The 19,336-nt window shown below is 43.5% G+C and overlaps 1 protein-coding gene across 1 annotated transcript in view; it reads left to right on the plus strand.

Moving 5' to 3' along the window:
- Positions 1–19,336, plus strand: part of CFAP61 (cilia and flagella associated protein 61) — a 236,833-nt gene that overhangs the window by 19,865 nt on the left and 197,632 nt on the right. Inside the window, exon 6 of the mRNA XM_052651239.1 lies at positions 8,438–8,570. Coding sequence (XP_052507199.1) covers positions 8,438–8,570 — 133 coding nt within the window. The remainder of the gene's footprint in view (positions 1–8,437; positions 8,571–19,336) is intronic.

Below are 19,336 nucleotides of genomic sequence, written 5' to 3' on the forward strand. Positions count from 1 at the left end.
ATGTATATGAAAAGTATATGGAATTTGGATTGTGCAAATTGTTATTTCCTTGGGGAATTTTAAAGCCTATGTTTTTTCGACATAGATATTCATCAAGACATTATTGTAATGGAAAATTATAGATAAATCTAATGCTGACATTGACATGTACGGAAGCTGCCTATCTCAGAATCCCCTGTTTCTGGTGTGTGTGGGGGGCAGGGGGTGGGGAATGAGTGGAGTAAGCGAAGGAGATTAAGAGGTAAAACATCCAGTTACAAAATAAGTGAATTATGGGGGAGAAAAATCACCTGTTTCTTCCACTGTGTAAAAAGTAAGTGGCATCTTGGCTAACTCAGTGATGCAGCTCCTGCTTCTTCGGGATGCAGGTGGCTGGAGAAGCCCGGTATAGGATGTGCCCCGCCCAGTGCTGGCTCCTAGGAGCACATGGGAACTGGGGGTCAGGAGCTGGTCTCCTCAGTTCTTGTCTTCCCATCTTTTTTCTTTCTTCTTTTTACTCTTGCAAACTTGAGTGTTACGAACGCCGACCTCCCCCCGGCCTGAACTAAACCTCCCATTTCCCCTTTCCCTGAGGTCTTGCTTATTTAGCCTCCCTCCGAGAATGAGCTGTCCAGAAAATCCGCCAAAAGCAGTCCACGAAAGGAACGTGGTCCAGGTAGCCAAGAGATGACAGGGGGTGCTTTGAAGTGAGGAAGGGGTGCTTATAAGAAGAGAATTTGGGGTGTAGCGCTGAAATGTAGAGGCAGTTATGGTGTTGTGAGAGTTGGTGTTTTTGCTTGCGGGTGGGGGCTGTGACACACCTTAGGAGGTCCTCCATCTACAGTGCTCCAATTCGAGTTTTGACACCTGCAAGCGCAGGACTTCAGATATCTGGAAACAGCATTCATGTGGATAAACTCCCTCCTTAATGATGCAGGAAAAAACCATTTTGGAGTCAGATGGGCATGGCTACGTATCCACTTAGGCTGTCTCATTTCTCATTTCCCCTACATTTATTTTCTGACATCTGTTTCATCTGTTGTTACTTGCACTGATAATTAATGGTGAAGAACACAATCTTTAAGACACCAAACCAGTGAAGCATTTGGGGATATGATTACACTTCTGCTGTTTACCTAGCAACATACTCAGAGCCAGCACACTGACATGATCATCCCCAGTCCCATTTCTTTGACTCACCTGTATTGTGCTGTAGTGTCCCCCTCTACTTAGAAACTAATTATCACAGTTACTGTTCTGTATTTTGTATAATACATGATGGAAAGCGCAGCTGCTTCTAGACATACCTTTATTACCTATCATGGACTTGATTCATCACTGCTGGTGGATTTGAGATGTTCTCAGATGTAGAAACTATTGAAATGGGCTTTCTGGGAAGAAACCTACCTTTTTCAAGTCCTCATGGGGATGGGAGAGTACTTACTGAGGAAAGGATTATAATTGTGCCATCAATCAGGGTTGTAAAGTAACTTACACCCAAGACGGATGGGTCAGGGTGGAGAGGTCTGACAGAATGTGGTCCGCTGGAGAAGGGAATGGCAAACCACTGCAGTATTCTTGCCTTGAGAACCCCATGAACAGTATGAAAAGGCAAAATGATAGGATACTGAAAGAGGAACTCCCCAGGTTGGTAGGTGCCAAATATGCTACAGGAGATCACTGCTGGGAGGGATTGGGGGCAGGAGGATAAGGGGACGACAGAGGATGAGATGGCTGGATGGCATCACTGACTCAATGCACATGAGTTTGGGTGAACTCTGGGAGTTGGTGATGGACAGGTAGGCCTGGTGTGCTGCGATTCAGGGGGTCGCAAAGAGCTGGACACGACTGAGCGACTGAACTGAACTGAACTGAAAGTAACTCAAAGTTTCCTTAATATAGTACTGCTTTTTTTGCTAATAACAGAAACGAAGTTAGGTCAGCATTATTGCTATTTAAAATAGATGAAAAAATTAGGACTTTTAAGATTGGTGTTTTTAAAATGCCAACTTTTCACCTTTAAAGCAGATATTTTTATTAAGCATTTGATAGTCTCATGATTTTTTAGGAATCCACTTAAGCTTGACTTCTAAGCAATTTCATGTAAATAAACATTCTGATGTTTGAGTGATAAATATACTAAAGCATTCAAAAAGAACAGGTCGGGTAGTTTGGAATTTCCCCACTGGTCTTCTTGGGTCCTGATAAGTGACCCAGCAGATAGAATTTAGTTCACAATCCAAATGGAGCAGAGATGTGTTAACGTAGATCAGATCGCAGTGGTGGAAGTTCAGGAGCCTCTAGTTGGCCTCAAATGTGCTTTGAAGTCATCTCGAAGTCCTCCACAACTTGTTAAAATCATGACATTTTCCAATGAGCAGAGGCTAAAGGGTTCCAAAACCCATTTTAAAGTTTTGAATGGAATATACAGTTTAGAAATGATGGATTTGATTCTCCTAGAGAAGACCACTAGAGGTCACAAGAGATCTTGGAAAGAAAAAGGTGCTTTGTTTCACACGTCTGAATAAAAAGAAAAATCTGGGTGCCAAGTTGGCAGCTACTGTAGGTTCTCCAACTCCAAATTAAAACCAATTGTGTTAGGGGTTGGTTTAAGCAAAATGCACGGCATTCTTTAGCACGACCACTAAACTGGATTCTCTGGATTTTTCTGTCTTCACTGATTTCTTAAAGAATGTTGTTTAGTCACTCAGTCTTGACCAACTCTTTGTGACCCCATGGACTGTAGCCCTCCAGGCTCCTCTGTCCATGGGATTTCCCGGCAAGAATGGGATTTCCAGGCAAGAATACTGGAGTGGGTTGCAGTTTCCTCCTCCAGAGGATCGAACGTGCATCTCCTGCATTGTCAGGTGGGTTCTTTCCCGCTGAGCCACCAGGGACGCCCCCTCTTAAAGAATATACACACATATATGCACGCACTCTCAGGCTTGAAGAAATACAATATTTATGGCTTTTAAAGTGACACCAGAATCCCTTTTCCAATGGCACATTTTCAAGTCTCACTAATGACATGCAGATCCTCTCTGGTTGTGGCAGATGCCTTCAGGCAGCAGAGAGGAGGCCGTGCCAGTATCCCGAACACAGTAGCCCAAAGGTGGGCTGTAGCCGTCGTTTATAGCCCGTAAGCATGAGCTTTCCATCTATGCATTCGCAGCAGTTTCTTTGCTGGCAAGGAAACAACGTGCACCTCCCTGTCCAGGGAAGCCTCCTGAGGGCTCTCTTCCACACTTGTGATGCTGCAGAAGAGGGGTCAGGATGCTGAGGGAGCCACCTGCCACCAAGGGACCATACCAGCAGCTGGGCAAGTGCCCTGGGGTCTGGCATCACGCTGTTCCTTGAAAGCACCCCTCGCTAACACGGAGGAGGTGGGGAGTGAGCCTGTTCTTCCTCCTCCCCACCTCCCAGGAAGCCAGCAAGAGCCCCCAGGTCCCTGTTCTCCTTCACCTTGCCTTCTCCAGGGCTTCCGGGACACCGGACCCCAAGCCAGGTGTCCTGAGAGGCTGTTGATTTTCTTCAGCTTTGGATTCCAGCCTGCTTTCATCTGGCATGGTTCTCAGAGTCTGATGGGCATTTAAGGGCCTGAGGGATCAAACCAGTTTCTATGGGAAGGGCCTTTTGTTTGCTCCAAACAGGTTAAAATAAAACAGTCTGTAACTAGTTTCATAGCATGGGGGTCGTCGTCTACTCCAAGCCTCGTAATGGCTGCAGGATCTAAAGGAAGGTTACTGCTTACTCAGTCACATCTTCCCCAGTGTGTCAATACTTTGTGTTGATCAACTGTAACCTTCAGAGTCATCACCACCTAAACACTGGGGGTCATGGAGGTGCTAGCCACGTGGCCCTGCTGTGCCCAGCGGCTCCACAAGAAGTGGCTTTCCTCCTATCTGAGTGGCAGAGTGAAAGTGAAAGTTGCTCAGTTGTGTCTGACTCTTTGCAACCCCATGGACTGTAACCTCCCAGGCTCCTCTGTCCATGGAATTCTCCAGGCGAGAATGCTGGAGTAGGTTACCATTTCTTTCTCCAGAGGATCTTCTCGACACAGAGATCGAACTCAGGTCTCCTAGGCAGAGTCTTTACCTTCTGAGCAGGCAGTGCACAAATTTAAACACTTTCCTGAATGAGTTGTTTTTGGTAGCTGGGGTGTCTTATTTCCAAGGGGCTTGACTTTGTCACATGCCATTTGAGACTACGAGAGGCTGATGTCATACCTTATCATTAGCACTGGGGCTGATGCAAGAGCGTAAACCTTCGATTACCCCAAGGAACATGCTTGCAGAGCAGGTTCCTCTTTATACATTTTGGGGACGGGCTTAAGGGAGAGATTCTTCGGAGCTCCACAACTTGGATGTTTTCTTCTTTTTCCCAGAAGAATAAGTACTGAGGTGTAATTATGGATCACTTTGTTCACAGGCTGCTGAGGGCTCATGATTAGGCATTCGGCCCTGGGTCTTTCTGAACCTTTATTCTTGATTTTTATACCACGAAGTAGTGTTTTTGTGTCCATCATAGAGATAAAAGCCCATGGTACACAGTTGATTTTGGAGTTCTCTGAGTGATAGCTGTCTCTATTCTCTTAAAATGATTAGGATATTGAATTACTTTCACATAATTTAAAATAATTACCTCTTGGAAGAAAAGCTATGACCAACCTAGACAGCATATTAAAAAGCAGAGACATTATTTTGCCGACAAAAGTCCATCTAGTCAAAGCTATGGTTTTTCCAGTAGTCATGTATGGATGTGAGAGTTGGACTATAAAGAAAGCTGAGCACTGAAGAATTGATGCTTTTGAACTGTGGTGTTGGAGAAGACTCTTGAGGGCCCCTTGGACTGCAAGGAGATCCAACCAGTCCATCCTAAAGGAAATCAATCCTGAATATTCATTGGAAGGACTGATGTTGAAGCTGAAACTCCAGTCCTTTGGCCACCTGATGCGAAGAACCGACTCACTGGAAAAGACCCTGATACTGGGAAAGATTGAAGGCGGGAGGAGAAGGGGATGACAGAGGATGAGATGGTTGGATGGCATCACTGACTCAATGGACATGAGTTTGAGTAAGCTCTGGGAGATGGTGATGGACAGGGAAGCCTGGCGTGCTGCAGTCCATGGGGTCACAAAGAGTCAGGCATGACTAAGTGACTGAATTGAACTGAACTAATATTGGGACTTCCCTGGTGGTCCAGGCACTAAAGATTTTGCAGTCCCAATGCAGGGGGACCTGGGTTCAATCCCTGGTCAGGGAACTAGATCCCACATGCCGCAACTAAGAGTTCATATGCTGCAACTAAGACCTGGCACAGTCTAAATAATTAAAAAAATATTGGTGGGGACTTTAATTTTTGGCAAGATATTTGAAAATGGATTTGAAAATAGAATCTTTTTTTTTTTTTAAGTACTATCACTGAGGACTCTGTTTACAGAGAAAAGCCACCTCTGTTAGCAGCGCCCTTTTGCAGGCTGTGGTGTGTCCTGAATGCAGTGGGGCCTTCTTGGCTCTCCCAGCAGAGGGCTTGGGCACTCAGATGGAGGTTGCCAGCAGGGGTTTCAGAGTGTGTCAGATGGTGGGGTGGGTGGTGGGTGGCATGTGAAGTCGTCCATAGCAGATGCTGCCAGGGGCTGAATGCCTGCGAGGGAGTAACCTTGAGGGCGCCCCTGTGTCTGCACACTGTACCCCCTGACTTTCCTTGTCTCTGCCGTCTTGTAGGTGAGACCCCAAGGCCACACAATGAGGAGACCTGAGCAGTAGTCTCCGCAGGGGAGTCAGAGGCAGGCTGGAGGGCTGGGGCGGGTTCACTCCGCAGAGGGCCCCATAGCCATTGCTGGCAAACAGGCCTAGGGATGGCACCCCCAGGGCAGTCAGTGCCTGTGGTGGGGGGAAGTCCCTTCCATGTTGGCTGTCACTGTTGCCCCTGGGCTATGGGCTCCAGGGTGTGCAGACGTCAAAGGTCAAACAAAGCAGGACTCTGGTAAGTAAGGACAGATTTTAATCCTAAATAACCACTGGGAGAGAACTCCATTGGGAGTGCGGTCCAGGGTGGACCAAACTCAGCTTTCATTTGTACAGAGGTGACTGGGGCTTCTGAAGTGGAAATATAGGAAAATAAAACACAAAGGAAGGGAGGGAAGGAAGGGAGGGAGAAAGAAATCTGGAATTTATGTGATCAGTTTATCCTGGAGGAATTTAAAGCATTGGATCCAAGAGTTATTCTTTCGATTATATATTGTGATTTACAGAACAGGCAGACAGTCTGCTTATATCAACAATGGAGGATAAAAGGAACAGTCAAGTAACATTATCAAGATCTCACAAGAAAACTGAACTCTGCATCATCTTTTAAAAATTCAAATAGTGTAACAATTTGAATTCTGAGGGCATTGTAAAGATACTTCATAGAGATACAGATCAAGAAAAATTATATTTTAAAATTGCATTATAGCTAATAGTTGGAGTGAAATAAAGCAACTTAATGTTATGAGGATTGTTTCTCATAGAAATGTTTTTATTCTAAAAAGATTTTTTTTATAATGACAAATTATGCGGTGTCTAAGAGAAGAAGAAAACTGCATAGAAGACCCAAAGGAAAAAAGATTGAAATTTAAATTCAGGCAGTGATCTTATTCGTCAAATTCTTATTTAGAATCAATATATTGGTATTTTCTTGTAATATAAAATAGCAATTATGACTGAGAAAATTATTATCTGGTGTTCTCAGCGAGTGAACTATTCAGCTGCATTAGATATTTGACTAAAACCAACCAATTATATGCTATGAACTCCAAGGTAGTAGAAATAATACATTACATACAATAATAGATATATATTAGCTACAATGTAATTTAAAATCTGTTGAAACGTAAAATACTGTGTAGTATGCTTGTGATCATATCTAATGAACATCAGTTAACCTATAGAAGCAAATAGAAGTCATTCCAGGCAAAAGGATATATGCTCATTAATATCAATCTGTAGTTGTATGAAATAAAGTGGGTTTTATCGAAAATTTTTGAAAAAGAGAGAGTGAAAATGAGAGAGCCCCTATGAGACTCGTCTGAGTGTGGAAGCCAGGCTCCTGCCCTCCTGCAGACGTTGGGAGACGGGGTAACCACAGGTGAGGGCTGGAACAAGCTGGAAATTCTCCTGGCAACCTGAGCTTGCTCAGGCAGGCACTTTAAGGCAGTCTCACATCATCCTAGGGATGTGGCCTTGAGCTGTCCTTAGTAACTGACAGTATCTGTTCAGATATTCAGGCCAGGGCTCAGGCTTAGTCAAGAAGAGACTTCGAGTGTCCCAGGTCAGAGTCTGGTCAAGGGGAAAGTCTTTGTCATTCATTAGATGGAGCTGCTAGTAATATCAAAAAGAACATACTAGAAGTTAAAGTGGGATGTCTTCCCAAGCCAGGGATCAAACCTGCATCTCTTAGGTCTCTTGCTTTGGCAGGTGGATTCTTTACCACTAGTGCCACCTGAGAAGCCCCGTGAGATGTCAGAGTAATGAAAGAAGAGCGGGGATAAAGGCTAGTAGCCAAATCAGTGATATGAGAAAAGCAATACAAATATGGAACATTTTTAAAAGAAAAGGACAAGGAAAATGTATAAGAACATTACAGACAGGAAAACTAGAACAGTGTTAATCAAGAATCTGCTACAAAGAAGAAACAAACATGTTATATGGCAGCAAAATGAAAGCCAAGGGCCAGCACCACTGTGCTGCCATAAACTTGGTTCTTGGGTCTCCCATCCCTGCCCACACTGGGGGTCAAGGTCATGGTAGGCAGTCCTGGGAAGGAGGCTTGAGGTAGTCGTGCCCAGGGTAGGGAGCAGAGCTTCGTTACCTGCAAACCAGCATTTCCTCCATGGAAGTAGGCATCTCAGGAGTAAAGGGCACCATGGGCCCCTTGAAGGAAATAGTCTTTATCATAGTCATTCCCAGAACTTTTACATCTTACCTGTGATAATCCATGACGGATCCTATAGCGGAAAAGTGTTTCTAGACTATGGTTTTCTTCTAAGGGGAGGAAGGAGGTGCTGGGAGCAGTGTTGTAGAAACAGTACCCCTTGAAACACATGGGAGGTGCTGTGCCCATCTTCCTGTTCTTTGGCTCACGAGTGATGCTGTGCCTGCAGTCTGCACCCAGCCGGTGAGCGTGTTCCTTCTGCCTGGAACAGCCCACCTCCAGGTCTCGACATAGCTTCCTCCCCATCTCTCCATTTGGGTCTCGCTCAGGTGTCCCATCCCTGACCCCTTGGCCCCCTCACTCCCCATCCCAAAGCAATTGGTCACACTTTGAAACGTTCCAGACTTGTTTGTTACATTCTTGTCTATTCCCCCCATTATGATATGTCTATTTCTTCGGCGTGTTGCTCTATCCCTGGCATTTAGGACAGGATCAAAGGAGCAGATGGAGGAACCAACACTGATTTAGGCCTTTCCTTTGACAGGGTGGAAGATCACGACGACCTCATGCCAATATTCCTGCACCATGGCACCATCCTGAAGGAGACATACGGCGAGTACTTCCTGGCTGAGCTTATCGAGGCCCAAGACGAGGAGAATCATGCTGTCGTGTGTGAGGTGCATGATAACTCACCTAGGGCCCACCCGGGAGAGGGATGAGAGGAGGGCGGCCCTGGTCCTGGTTCGAGGAACATCCTTGGAGCCATGACGTCACCCGCTTCCCCGGGGTTCCCGCTTTAGATTTTTCAGGTTTTACGAGGCCCTCCCAGATGCTCAGTCTTAACAGGTTCGAGCCTGAACTAGACACAGCTGACTCTAAGTTCCTGGAAAACAACTTCGACAAACATCTTATCATTTGGGCTATGTGCCTCTTGGCGGATGTGCAAGTCATTTGTATAGATAGCAACAGTTAAGGCGAGCTTAATCAGTGATGGTGGGCCCTGGGTGTGATGGATTTAACTGATTATTACCCTCAGTTTCAGAAGGTGAATTCTATCTCAGAAAAAATTCCTGATGCCAGGTTGCAGTCAGAATAATGAAATCAATCTTTTGGGGGTAGAGCATGTCAGTATCTTGAAAACGCTCCCCGTATACTTCGAATATGTAGTCCATGTGGTGAAACATTGATCTATATGATGGAAGAAGACACATCGGAAGAAGGCCAGGGTGGGGACTTTCTCTGGTGGTCCAGTGGTTAAGACTTCAACTTCCAGAAGGAAACAGTATTCTTGCCTGGAGAATCCCATGGACGGAGGAGCTTGGTGGGCTACAGTCCACGGGTTTCAAAGAGTCGGACATGACTGAGTGACTTCACTTTCACTTTTCCAGTATAGAAGATGCAGAAGATCCCATATGTCTTGTGGCCAAAAAATCAAAACATAAAACACAAGCAGTATTGTAACAAATTCAATAAAGACTAAAAATGGTCCACATCCAAAAAAAAAAAAAATTAACATCTTAAAAAAAAGAATAAGATGAGTTTAGATGTTCATAGAGGTTTAGTTTCAGGTGAGAACCGGCCTTAAAAATTAGATTCAGATGTACTAGTCAATGATAGTTGTTTCTTCTGCATTGAAAGACTTAATTTTTTTTTTCATATTTAGGTTTATGTGTTGTCTTTTAAGGACGTTTGTTCAAATATTGTCATTTGACCTTTGGCTGCAGGCTAGTGACAGAAGGAAGGGTCAGGAAGCATTTGGGCCCAGCAGCACCATTTTAAAAAACCACACCTTACACAATGAGTCAAAAACTGTGTGTTTGTGTGTGTGCTGAGTTGCGTCCGATGCTGCGGCCGCACGGACTGTAGCCCTCCAGATTCCTCTGGCCATGGAATTTTCCAGGCAAGAATAAGAGAGTGGGTTGCCATTTCCTACTCCAGAGGATCTTCCCAACTCTGGGATCAAACCCCCATCTCTTGAGTCTCCTGAGAAGACTCAAGACATTTACCACCTGAGAAGTGCTGATAGTTAAAATGATTCATACAGGCCTAAATAAGCCTTTAATGGTCCCACTGTACCCATCCAGTTAAGTCAGTTCTTTGTTTTTTAGGGAAGGCATTTATTTATGTATTTATTTTCCAGCTTTATTGAGATGTAACTGACATATGACATTGTGTAAGATTAAGGTGTACAGTGTGTTAGTCTGATGTACTTATCTTGCAAAATGATCACTACCAAAGCGTGAGCCAGCACCTCCATTATGTTACAAAATTATTAATACCATTTTCTTTTGTGGTGAAAACATTTAAGATCTACCTCTTAACCACTCCCAGGTATATAATACAGTGTTATTAGCTGTAATCATCATGCTGTACAGTAGATGCCCAGAACTTATTCATCTTATACCTGGAAATTTGTATCCCTTGATTAACAACTCCTGATTCAGTCTAGGTAGCTTATCTGTTTCTGGGAATTTATCTGTTTCTTTTAGGTTTTCCAATTTGTTGGTATATAATTTATCATAGTAATCTCTTATCCTATGTATCCATGAAATCAGTTTTAACACCTACTCTTCCATTTCAGATTTTGAGTGTTCTCTCTTTCTTAGTCTAGCTAACAGGTTGTCAATTTTGTTTATTGTTTAAAAAGACAGCTCTAAGTTTTGCAGATCTTTTTGATTACTTTTCTGGTCTCTATTTCATTTATTTCTGCTCTGCTCTTTGTTAATTTCTTCCTTCTGCTAATTTTGGGCTTCTTAATTTGTTCTTCTTTTTCTAGTTCTTTGAGGTTGTAAAGTTAGATTGTTTATTTGATATCTTCCTTTTTTTTGGTTAATGTAGGCATTTACTACTATAAACTTACCTCTTAGAACTGCTTTTTTGCAGTATCCTGTAAATTTTGGTTTGTCGTATTTCCACTTTTGTTTGTTTCAAGGTTTTTTTTATTTCCCTGTTGATTTCTTCTTTGACCTCTTAGTTGTTCAGGAGTATATTAAATTTTCATATATTTGTGAACTTTCAGCTTTCCTATTATTAATTTCTAGGGTAATACCATTGTAGTTGGGAAAGATACTAGGTATGATTTAAATCTTTTTCATGAAGACTCCTGAGAGTCCCTTGGACTGCAAGGAGATCCAACCAGTCCATTCTGAAGGAGATCAACCCTGGGATTTCTTCAGAAGGAATGATGCTAAAGCTGAAACTGCATTACTTTTGCCACCTCATGCGAAGAGTTGACTCATTGGAAAAGACTCTGATGATGGGAGGGATTGGGGGCAGGAGGAGAAGGGGACGACAGAGGATGAGATGGCTGGATGGCATCACCGACTCGATAGACATGAGTCTGAGTGAACTCCGGGAATTGGTGATGGACAGGGAGGCCTGGCGTGCTGCGATTCATGGGGTCGCAGAGTCGGACACGACTGAGCGACTGAACTGAACTGACTGAATGTGCTAAGACTCATTTTGTGATCTGTCATCTTCTGTATCATGGACAATGTTCCATGTGTTCTTGAGAACGATGTGTATTCTACTGCTGTCGGATGGGATGTTCTGTACACATTTGTTAGGTCAGTTTTATCTAACGTATGCATCGAGTCTAACGTTTCCTGGTTGATTTCCTCTCTGGATGTCTATCCATTGTCGAAAGTTAGCTATTGAAGTCCCCTGCTAGTGTTGTATTGTCGTCTATCTCTCCCTTCAGATCTGTTAGTATTTGCTTATTATAGTTAGGTGCTCTGATGTTGAGGATATATATTAATATATTTATAATTGTTATATCTTCTTTTTTTGATAATTTTATTTTATTTTTTAATATAAATTTATTTTAATTGAAGGCTAATTACTTTACAATATTGTATTGGTTTTGACATACATCAACATGAATCTGCCACAGGTATACATGTGTTCCCCATCCTGAACCCCCCTCCCACCTCCCCCCCACCATACCATCCCTCTGGGTCATCCCAGTGCACCAGTCCCAAGCATCCTGTATCATGCATCAAACCTGGACTGGCGATTCGTTTCATATATGATATTATACATGTTTCATTGCCATTCTCCCAAATCATCCCGCCCTCTCCCTCTCCCACAGAGTCCAAAAGACTGTTCTATATGTGTGTCTCTTTTGCTGTCTCGCATACAGGGTTATCGTTACCATCTTTCTAAATTCCATATATATGTGTTAGTATACTGTATTGGTGTTTTTCTTTCTGGCTTACTTCACTCCGTATAATAGGCTCCAGTTTCATCTACCTCATTAGAACTGATTCAAATGTATTCTTTTTAATGGCTGAGTAATACTCCATTGTGTATATGTACCACAGCTTTCTTATCCATTCATCTGCTGATGGACATCTAGGTTGCTTCCATGTCCTGGCTATTATAAACAGTGCTACAATGAACACTGGGGTACACGTGTCTCTTTCAATTCTGGTTTCCTTGGTGTGTATGCCCAGTAGTGGGATTGCTGGGTCATAAGGCAGTTCTATTTCCAGTTTTTAAAGGAACCTCCACACTGTTCTCCAGAGTGGCTGTACTAGTTTGCATTCCCACCAACAGTGTAAGAAGGTTCCCTTTTCTCCACACCCTCTCCAGCATTTATTGCTTGTAGACTTTTGGATCGCAGCCATTCTGACTGGCGTGAAATGGCACCTCATTGTGGTTTTGATTTGCATTTCTCTGATAATGAGTGATGTTGAGCATCTTTTCATGTGTTTGTTAGCCATCTGTATGTCTTCTTTGGAGAAATGTCTGTTTAGTTCTATGGGCCATTTTTTGATTGGGTTGTTTCTTTTCTTTTTTTTTTTTTTTTTAATGATTTAGTCATTTATTTTTGGCTGTGCTGGGTCTTCATTGTTTGCCTGGACTTTCTTTAGCTGCAGTGAGTGGGGGGGGACTCCTTCTCGCAGTGCGCGAGCTTCTCACTGCTAGGCCTTCACTGGCCGTGGAGCCTGGGTGCTGGGTGCACAGGCTTCAGTAGTTGCAGCACTCGGCTCAGTGTTGTGGCACGTGGGCTTGGTTGCTCTGTGGCACGTGGGATCTTCCTGCACCAGGCAACGAACCTATGTCCTCTGTATTGGCAGGCGGAGTCATACCCACTGCACCACCAGTGAAGTCCTATTATATCTTCTTGATGAATTGACCCCTTTATCCTTATTTAATAACCTTCCTTGCCTCTTTCTTGGGGGCCTAAAGTCTGTTTTGTCTTGTATAAGCGTAGCTACCTACACTCTCTTTCGGTTTTCACTGGCATGGAATATATTCTTCCATTTCTCCACTTGAAAATTATGTGTATCCTTAAAGGAAGTGAATTTCTTGAGGGCAGCAAATTGATAGGTCTTGTTTTTTTATCCATTTAGCTACTCTGTGTCTTTTGATTGGAGAATACAATTCATTTACACTTAGAGTAATTACAGGTAAAGTTAAAGTTAGTCACACAGTCGTGTCTGACTCTTTGCGATCCCATGGACTGTAGCCCACCAGGCTCCTCCGTCCATAGAATTCTCCAGGCAAGAGTACTGGAGTGGGTTGCCATTTCCTTCTCCAGGGGATCTTCCTGACCCAGGGATCAAACCCAGGTCTCCGGCATTGCAGGCGGATTCTTTACCATCTAAGCTACTAGGGAAGCCCCAGTTACAGGTAAGGACTTACAGATGCCATCTTACTGTTTTCTGGCTGTTTTGTAGGACCCTTGTTCCTTTCTTCCTGCCTTCCTTTATGAGTTGATGATTTTCTGCTGTGAAATGGTTTGATTCCTTTTTTTTCATCTTTTGTGAACCTGCTGTAGATCTTTATTGCATGGTTACCATGAAACTTACATGAAACAGCTTACAGACCTAACAGTCTATTTTACACTAAAGACTTAATTCCATTGCACACAAAAGGTTTACCCTTTTACTTCCCTATGTTTTTAATATCACAATTTACCTCCTTTTTATATTCCATAGTTACTAACAAATTATTGTACCTATAGTTATTGAAATATTAAATTGTCATCCTTTAATCATTACACTAGAGTTAAGTGGTTAATGCTTTGCCATATTCAAGTTTTATAATATCCTGAACTTGACTGTGTACTTGCTTTTACTATTGTGTTGTATATATTTATATATTTTTTGTGTTATTAATTGGCATCCTTTCATTTCATCTTGAAGAACTCCTTTCAGCATTTCTTATAGGGCAGGTCTAGTGGTGAAGAATTTTCTTAGCTTTTGTTTGTCTAGGAAAGTCTTTCATTTTTGAAGGACAGCTTTGCTGAGTGAAGTATTCTTTATTGGCAGTTTTTGTCTTTCAGCACTTTGAATATATTATCCTGCTAATTCCTGGCCTGGAAGGTTTCTGCTGAGAAATCTGCTGATGGTCTTTTGGGAGGGTTCTCTTGGAAGTCACAAGATTTTTTTCTTCTGCTGCTTTTAAGATTCTCCTCTTACCTTTGATTTTTGAGTTTTATTATAATGTATCTTGAGAAGGATCTTTTAAGTTGATTTTGTTTGGTGACCTATGGGTTTCATGAACTTGGGTATCTATATCTCTCCCCAAATTTGGGATGTTCTTGGCCATTATTTCTTTATTTTATTTTATTTTTTTTTGATTTCTTTTTTTTTTTTTTAATTTTAAAATCTTTAATTCTTACATGTGTTCACTCTCTTCCCCGTTTTCCCTCTCTGCTTGTCTTGGAACTCTGGTGATTCACAAACTGGTCCTTAGGATGGTATCTTATAGATCATACAGACTTTCTTCAACTCTTTTCATTCTTTTTACTTTGTTCTCCTTTGACTTGATATTTTCAAAGTACCTGTCTTCAGTCACACTATTCTTTCTTCTGATTGATCAGGTCCACTCTTAGATGCTTTGTGTTGTATTTTCATGTTGTTCATTGATTCTTTGGCTCCGGAATTTATGGTTGATTCTTATGGATTCTCTTTTGCTAAACTTCTTATTTTATTTGTGTGTTGTTTTCCTGATTTTGTTGAACTGTCTGTTTTTTCTTGTAGCTCACTGTCTCCTGAAAACAGCTTTTTTGAATTATTTATCTAGTGCATTGGAGAGTTACCATTTGTCCTTGTCTTTGGGTTCAGTTATCAGAAGACTCTTGTGACCTTTTGGTGGTGTCATATTTCCTTAATATTTCATGGTCCTGGAGTTTTGCATTGCTGACTTCACATTTGAATAGCAATCATTTCCTCTGGTCTTTGGGTGAGAAATACCTTCTCTCAGCCCTGCCAGAGATTCTGATATGATAAGTCATTTCAGTCGTGTCCGACTCTGTGCGACCCCATAGACGGCAGCCCGTCAGGCTCCCCCGTCCCTCGGATTCTCCAGGCAAGAACACTGGAGTGGGTTGCCATTTCCTTCTCCAATGCAGGAAAGTGAAAAGTGAAAATGAAGTCGCTCAGTCGTGTCCAACTCTTAGCGACCCCATGGACTGCAGCCTGCCAGGCTCCTCATTGCCTTCTCTGAGGTGTCCTTTTATGATACACCTCCTCTATCTTGCTCTTTCTTGTGGCAGAACTTTAAGTTGTTTATTTTTCTATGGGCCCTCCAAAGCACCAGGTTGAGTGTTTTGCCTTCCCAAAGATGGCACTAAAGCTCAAGTTTGTAGCATCTTCCTGGACCACAGATTAGGCCAATTTTCTCATTATGCTCCTTAGCCATCTACTAGGTCTGCTCACACCACTCCTAGGAGTGTACATGAGAGCTGCCACAAGGTGGGCTGGTGTGTGGATAAGGCATGTGGAACATTCCTGGGCCAGTTGGTAGGATCCGTGGGTGGAATATTCCCAGCAGCTCATGGGTGGGCTTCTTGATGGAATCTGTGATGCCTGTTAATGTCCTCTGAGAGCCCTACCTGCTGCTGTCTCAGATTCCTTCCTCCCTCACTCCCCAACCCAGTTATGAGCTCCTAATTTAGTACTCTAAGTCGGGCAAGAGAGAAATGAGTCCCTCTGGCAGCATCCTGCATAGCTGGGGAAGCCAGGCACTCCCTAACACAGTCTTCCTTACCCCTGTGGGACAAATTATGGGAATAAATCTTGGCCTAAGCTGTACTACCTTGGAGGATGGGTGTTGTGGGGAAAGGCAGACTGTCTTACCCCACTCTAGGACATCCAAACTGGTTTTTATTTTTTGCTCCAAACGGATCAGAATCTTCTCTGGAAGTCTGAACTTCATCAAAGGCTGTCGCATCCATGAGTGATTGTCTCAGGCACTGTTTTCAGGTGCTCCTGGACCGAGGCTCAGAGGAGCTAGAGTCACTTCATGGGCCTCTGTAGGGTCCACAACCACGACTGAGGTCTGTCTGCCTATTTCTCAATGCACAGGCAGGTGAGACTCCCCCCAGGCCCCTTGGTGGATGGTGCCAGATCCCACAGCTCCCTCAAACACACTTTTGTTCATACATGGAAGCCAAATATCTGTTGCTGAGCAGGAGACAAAACCAAGGGCTGTCTTATCGCTATGATACTGATATCACTCTGGAGAAAGCCTTTAATTATTTGGTTTCATGATGCAAGTTTGAACCCAAATCTCTTGAGTTTTAGTGCTTGTGAGGAGCAGCTGCAGCAGCCTCCTCCCTCATTTCTTTCCCTCTCCTGTCATGTGTTACAAGCTTTCAGTGTGTGTGAATATCAAAGCAACATTGCCGGCTGAAAACTGCAGTCCCAACCCTGCAGGGATCCTTTGGTATCTCTAAAGATACAAACTGAGTCCAGTGTAATCTCTGTGTGTTCCGTGGAGATGTGACCACAGGCCTCAGTCTCACACAGAAGGTTGGGAGCAGGACCTATCCATGGCGAGCAAGCTGACCTAGGATTTGGGAGTGTCTGGTCTGCACCAAGCCATATTGGGTATCTCAGCCTGTTTTGGGTTCAAGAGCAGTGCAGTCACCACCCTCCCACTGACCTCCGAGGACCCTCTTTCCAACCCCTGTAGGCTTCCTCAGGCTGGCCATTAAGCAGCAGTGTTCTGGGGTTGCAGGGAGGGGGGTGCGCTCGCCCTGGCTCATGGGAGCCAGTTGTTCAATCTTCAGGAACTTGGCAAACTGATCGTTAAGCATAGCCATTGTCAAAAATTAAGTGATATCAACTAACAGTATAATAAGTTATACTAAAAGCAAAATCAATAAATCCTCAAAAATTATCAGTTCAGTTCAATTCAGTCACTCAGTCATGCCTGACTCTTTGTGACCCCCATGGACTGCAACACGCCAGGCCTCACTATCCATCACCAACTCCTGGAGTCTACCCAAACTCATGTCCATTGAGTTGATGATGCCATCCAATCGCCTCATCCTCTGTTGTCCCCTTCTCCCCCCGCCTTCAATCTTTCCCAGCATCAGGGTCTTTTCAGATGAGTCAGTTCTTTGCATCAGGTGGCCAAAGTATTGGAGTTTCAGCTTCAACATCAGTCCTTCCAGTGAACAGTCAGGACTGATCACCTTTACGATGGACTGGTTGGATCCCCTTGCAGTCCAAGGGAGTCTCAAGAGTCTTCTTCAACACCACAGTTCAAAAGCATCAGTTCTTTGGTGCTCAGCTTTCTTTATAGTCCAACTCTCACATCCATACTTGACTGCTGGAAAAACCATAGCCTGGACTAAGCAGACCTTCATTGGCAGAGTAATGTCTCTGCTTTTTAATATGCTGTCTAGGTTGGTCATAACTTTCCTTCCAAGGAGTGTCTTTTAATTTCATGACTGCAGTCACCATCTGCAGTGATTTTGGAGCCCAAAAATATAAAGTCTGCCGCTTCTTAATTCCAGCTTGTGTTTCATCCAGCCTAGCATTTCTCATGATATATTCTGTATATAAGTTAAATAAGCAGGGTGACAATATACAGCTTTGATGTCCTCCTTTTCCTATTTGGAACCAGTCTGTTGTTCCATCTCCAGTTCTAACTGTTGCTTCTTGACCTGCATACAGATTTCTCAAGAGGCAGGTCAGGTGGTCTGGTATTCCCATTTCTTTCAGAATTTTCCACAGTTTGTTGTGATCCACACAGTCAAAGGTGTTGGCATAGTCAATAAAGCAGAAATAGATGTTTTTCTGGAACTCTCTTGCTTTTTTGATGATCCAGTGGATGTTGGCAATTTGATTTCTGGTTCCTTTGCCTTTTCTAAAACCATCTTGAACATCTGGAAGTTCATGGTTCATGTATTGCTGAAGCCTGGCTTGGAGAATTTTGAGCATTAATTTACTAGCGTGTGAGATGAGTGCAATTGTGCGGTAGTTTGAGCATTCTTTGGCATTGCCTTTCTTTGGGATTAGAATGAAAACTGACCTTTTCCAGTCCTGTGGCCACTGCTGAGTTTTCCAAATTTTCTGACATATTGAGTACAGCGCTTTCACAACATCATCTTTTAGGATTTGAAATAGCTCCACTGGAATTCCATTTTCCCGCTTATTTGTAACTGCCGCTTAGGAGTTACTCAGCACACTGCACTTTTGAGTGAGCAGAGAGAACAGGGCACAGTCCAGCAAGCCTTCCCCTTCCAGACCCATCCACGGCAGACACAGGCCACGTGTGTGGAAGGCCTGAGAACTGTATCTGCACTGTGCAAGCTGTGGACTAAAGGGTTTTAACTGCGAGTGCTTTCTTTGATTTCATCGACACTTTGGAGGAGTTCTGAGTTAGCAGGGTTGCTTTTTATAACTTCATCCCGGCTTACCTTGACATCTGGTGTTTATACAAACTGAGATTTCAGGGCAGGGTGGTTGGAGGCCAAGGGCGGCTCCTGGAGACAGATGGGCAGAGTGTCTGCCTTGGCAGCATCCGAGCGTGGGCAGCAGCAGTCCAAGGAGGCACCACTGACCTGCGGGTGGGCAGAGCCTGCCTGCCCAGCCATGCCTCTGGCATCAGGCGGGAAGGATCAGAGCTGACAGTTGTCACAATGAGGGTAACCTCACTGTGGAGTATGGTCACCCAAAAAGGTGGGTGATACAGGGCTTTTTAGATGGAAGTGTGAATGATATGTTGCACACGGGCCTATTGATGGACCTGCTTATGAAGACTTGGCTACCGAATGTGTGGTTATGATGATCTTAGCCTTATGCATTGTCGTATGGATCCTCATAGGAAAAACAAGCACAGCAACAAACTCAGTTTTGCTCACAGTGTGAGATAATGAAAGCCACCATTGGAGTGGAAAGTACTTGTTACCTGGAAGACAGACAGGAGCCTGCAATCATTACCTTTTCACTGTACAAGTAAAAAAGAAAACATCCATCAAATCAACTTTTTTTTTTTCTGGAAAACACACACGCACACAAAGACGCATTTGAATACTCCCACAAATTCATATTTAAGAACAGTGTTTTTCACGTCAGAACGGTAATCACAAAGGCACCCAAAGGAAAAAAGCAGGCACGTCCACAATATATTCTCACTGTGTTGGGTCCATCATCCTTAACTTTGTGAATTTTCACAGCCCCGGCATGAATGACGAGAA

The sequence above is a fragment of the Budorcas taxicolor genome, chromosome 13 (assembly GCF_023091745.1).
Source record: "Budorcas taxicolor isolate Tak-1 chromosome 13, Takin1.1, whole genome shotgun sequence".
Lineage (NCBI taxonomy): Eukaryota > Metazoa > Chordata > Mammalia > Artiodactyla > Bovidae > Budorcas > Budorcas taxicolor.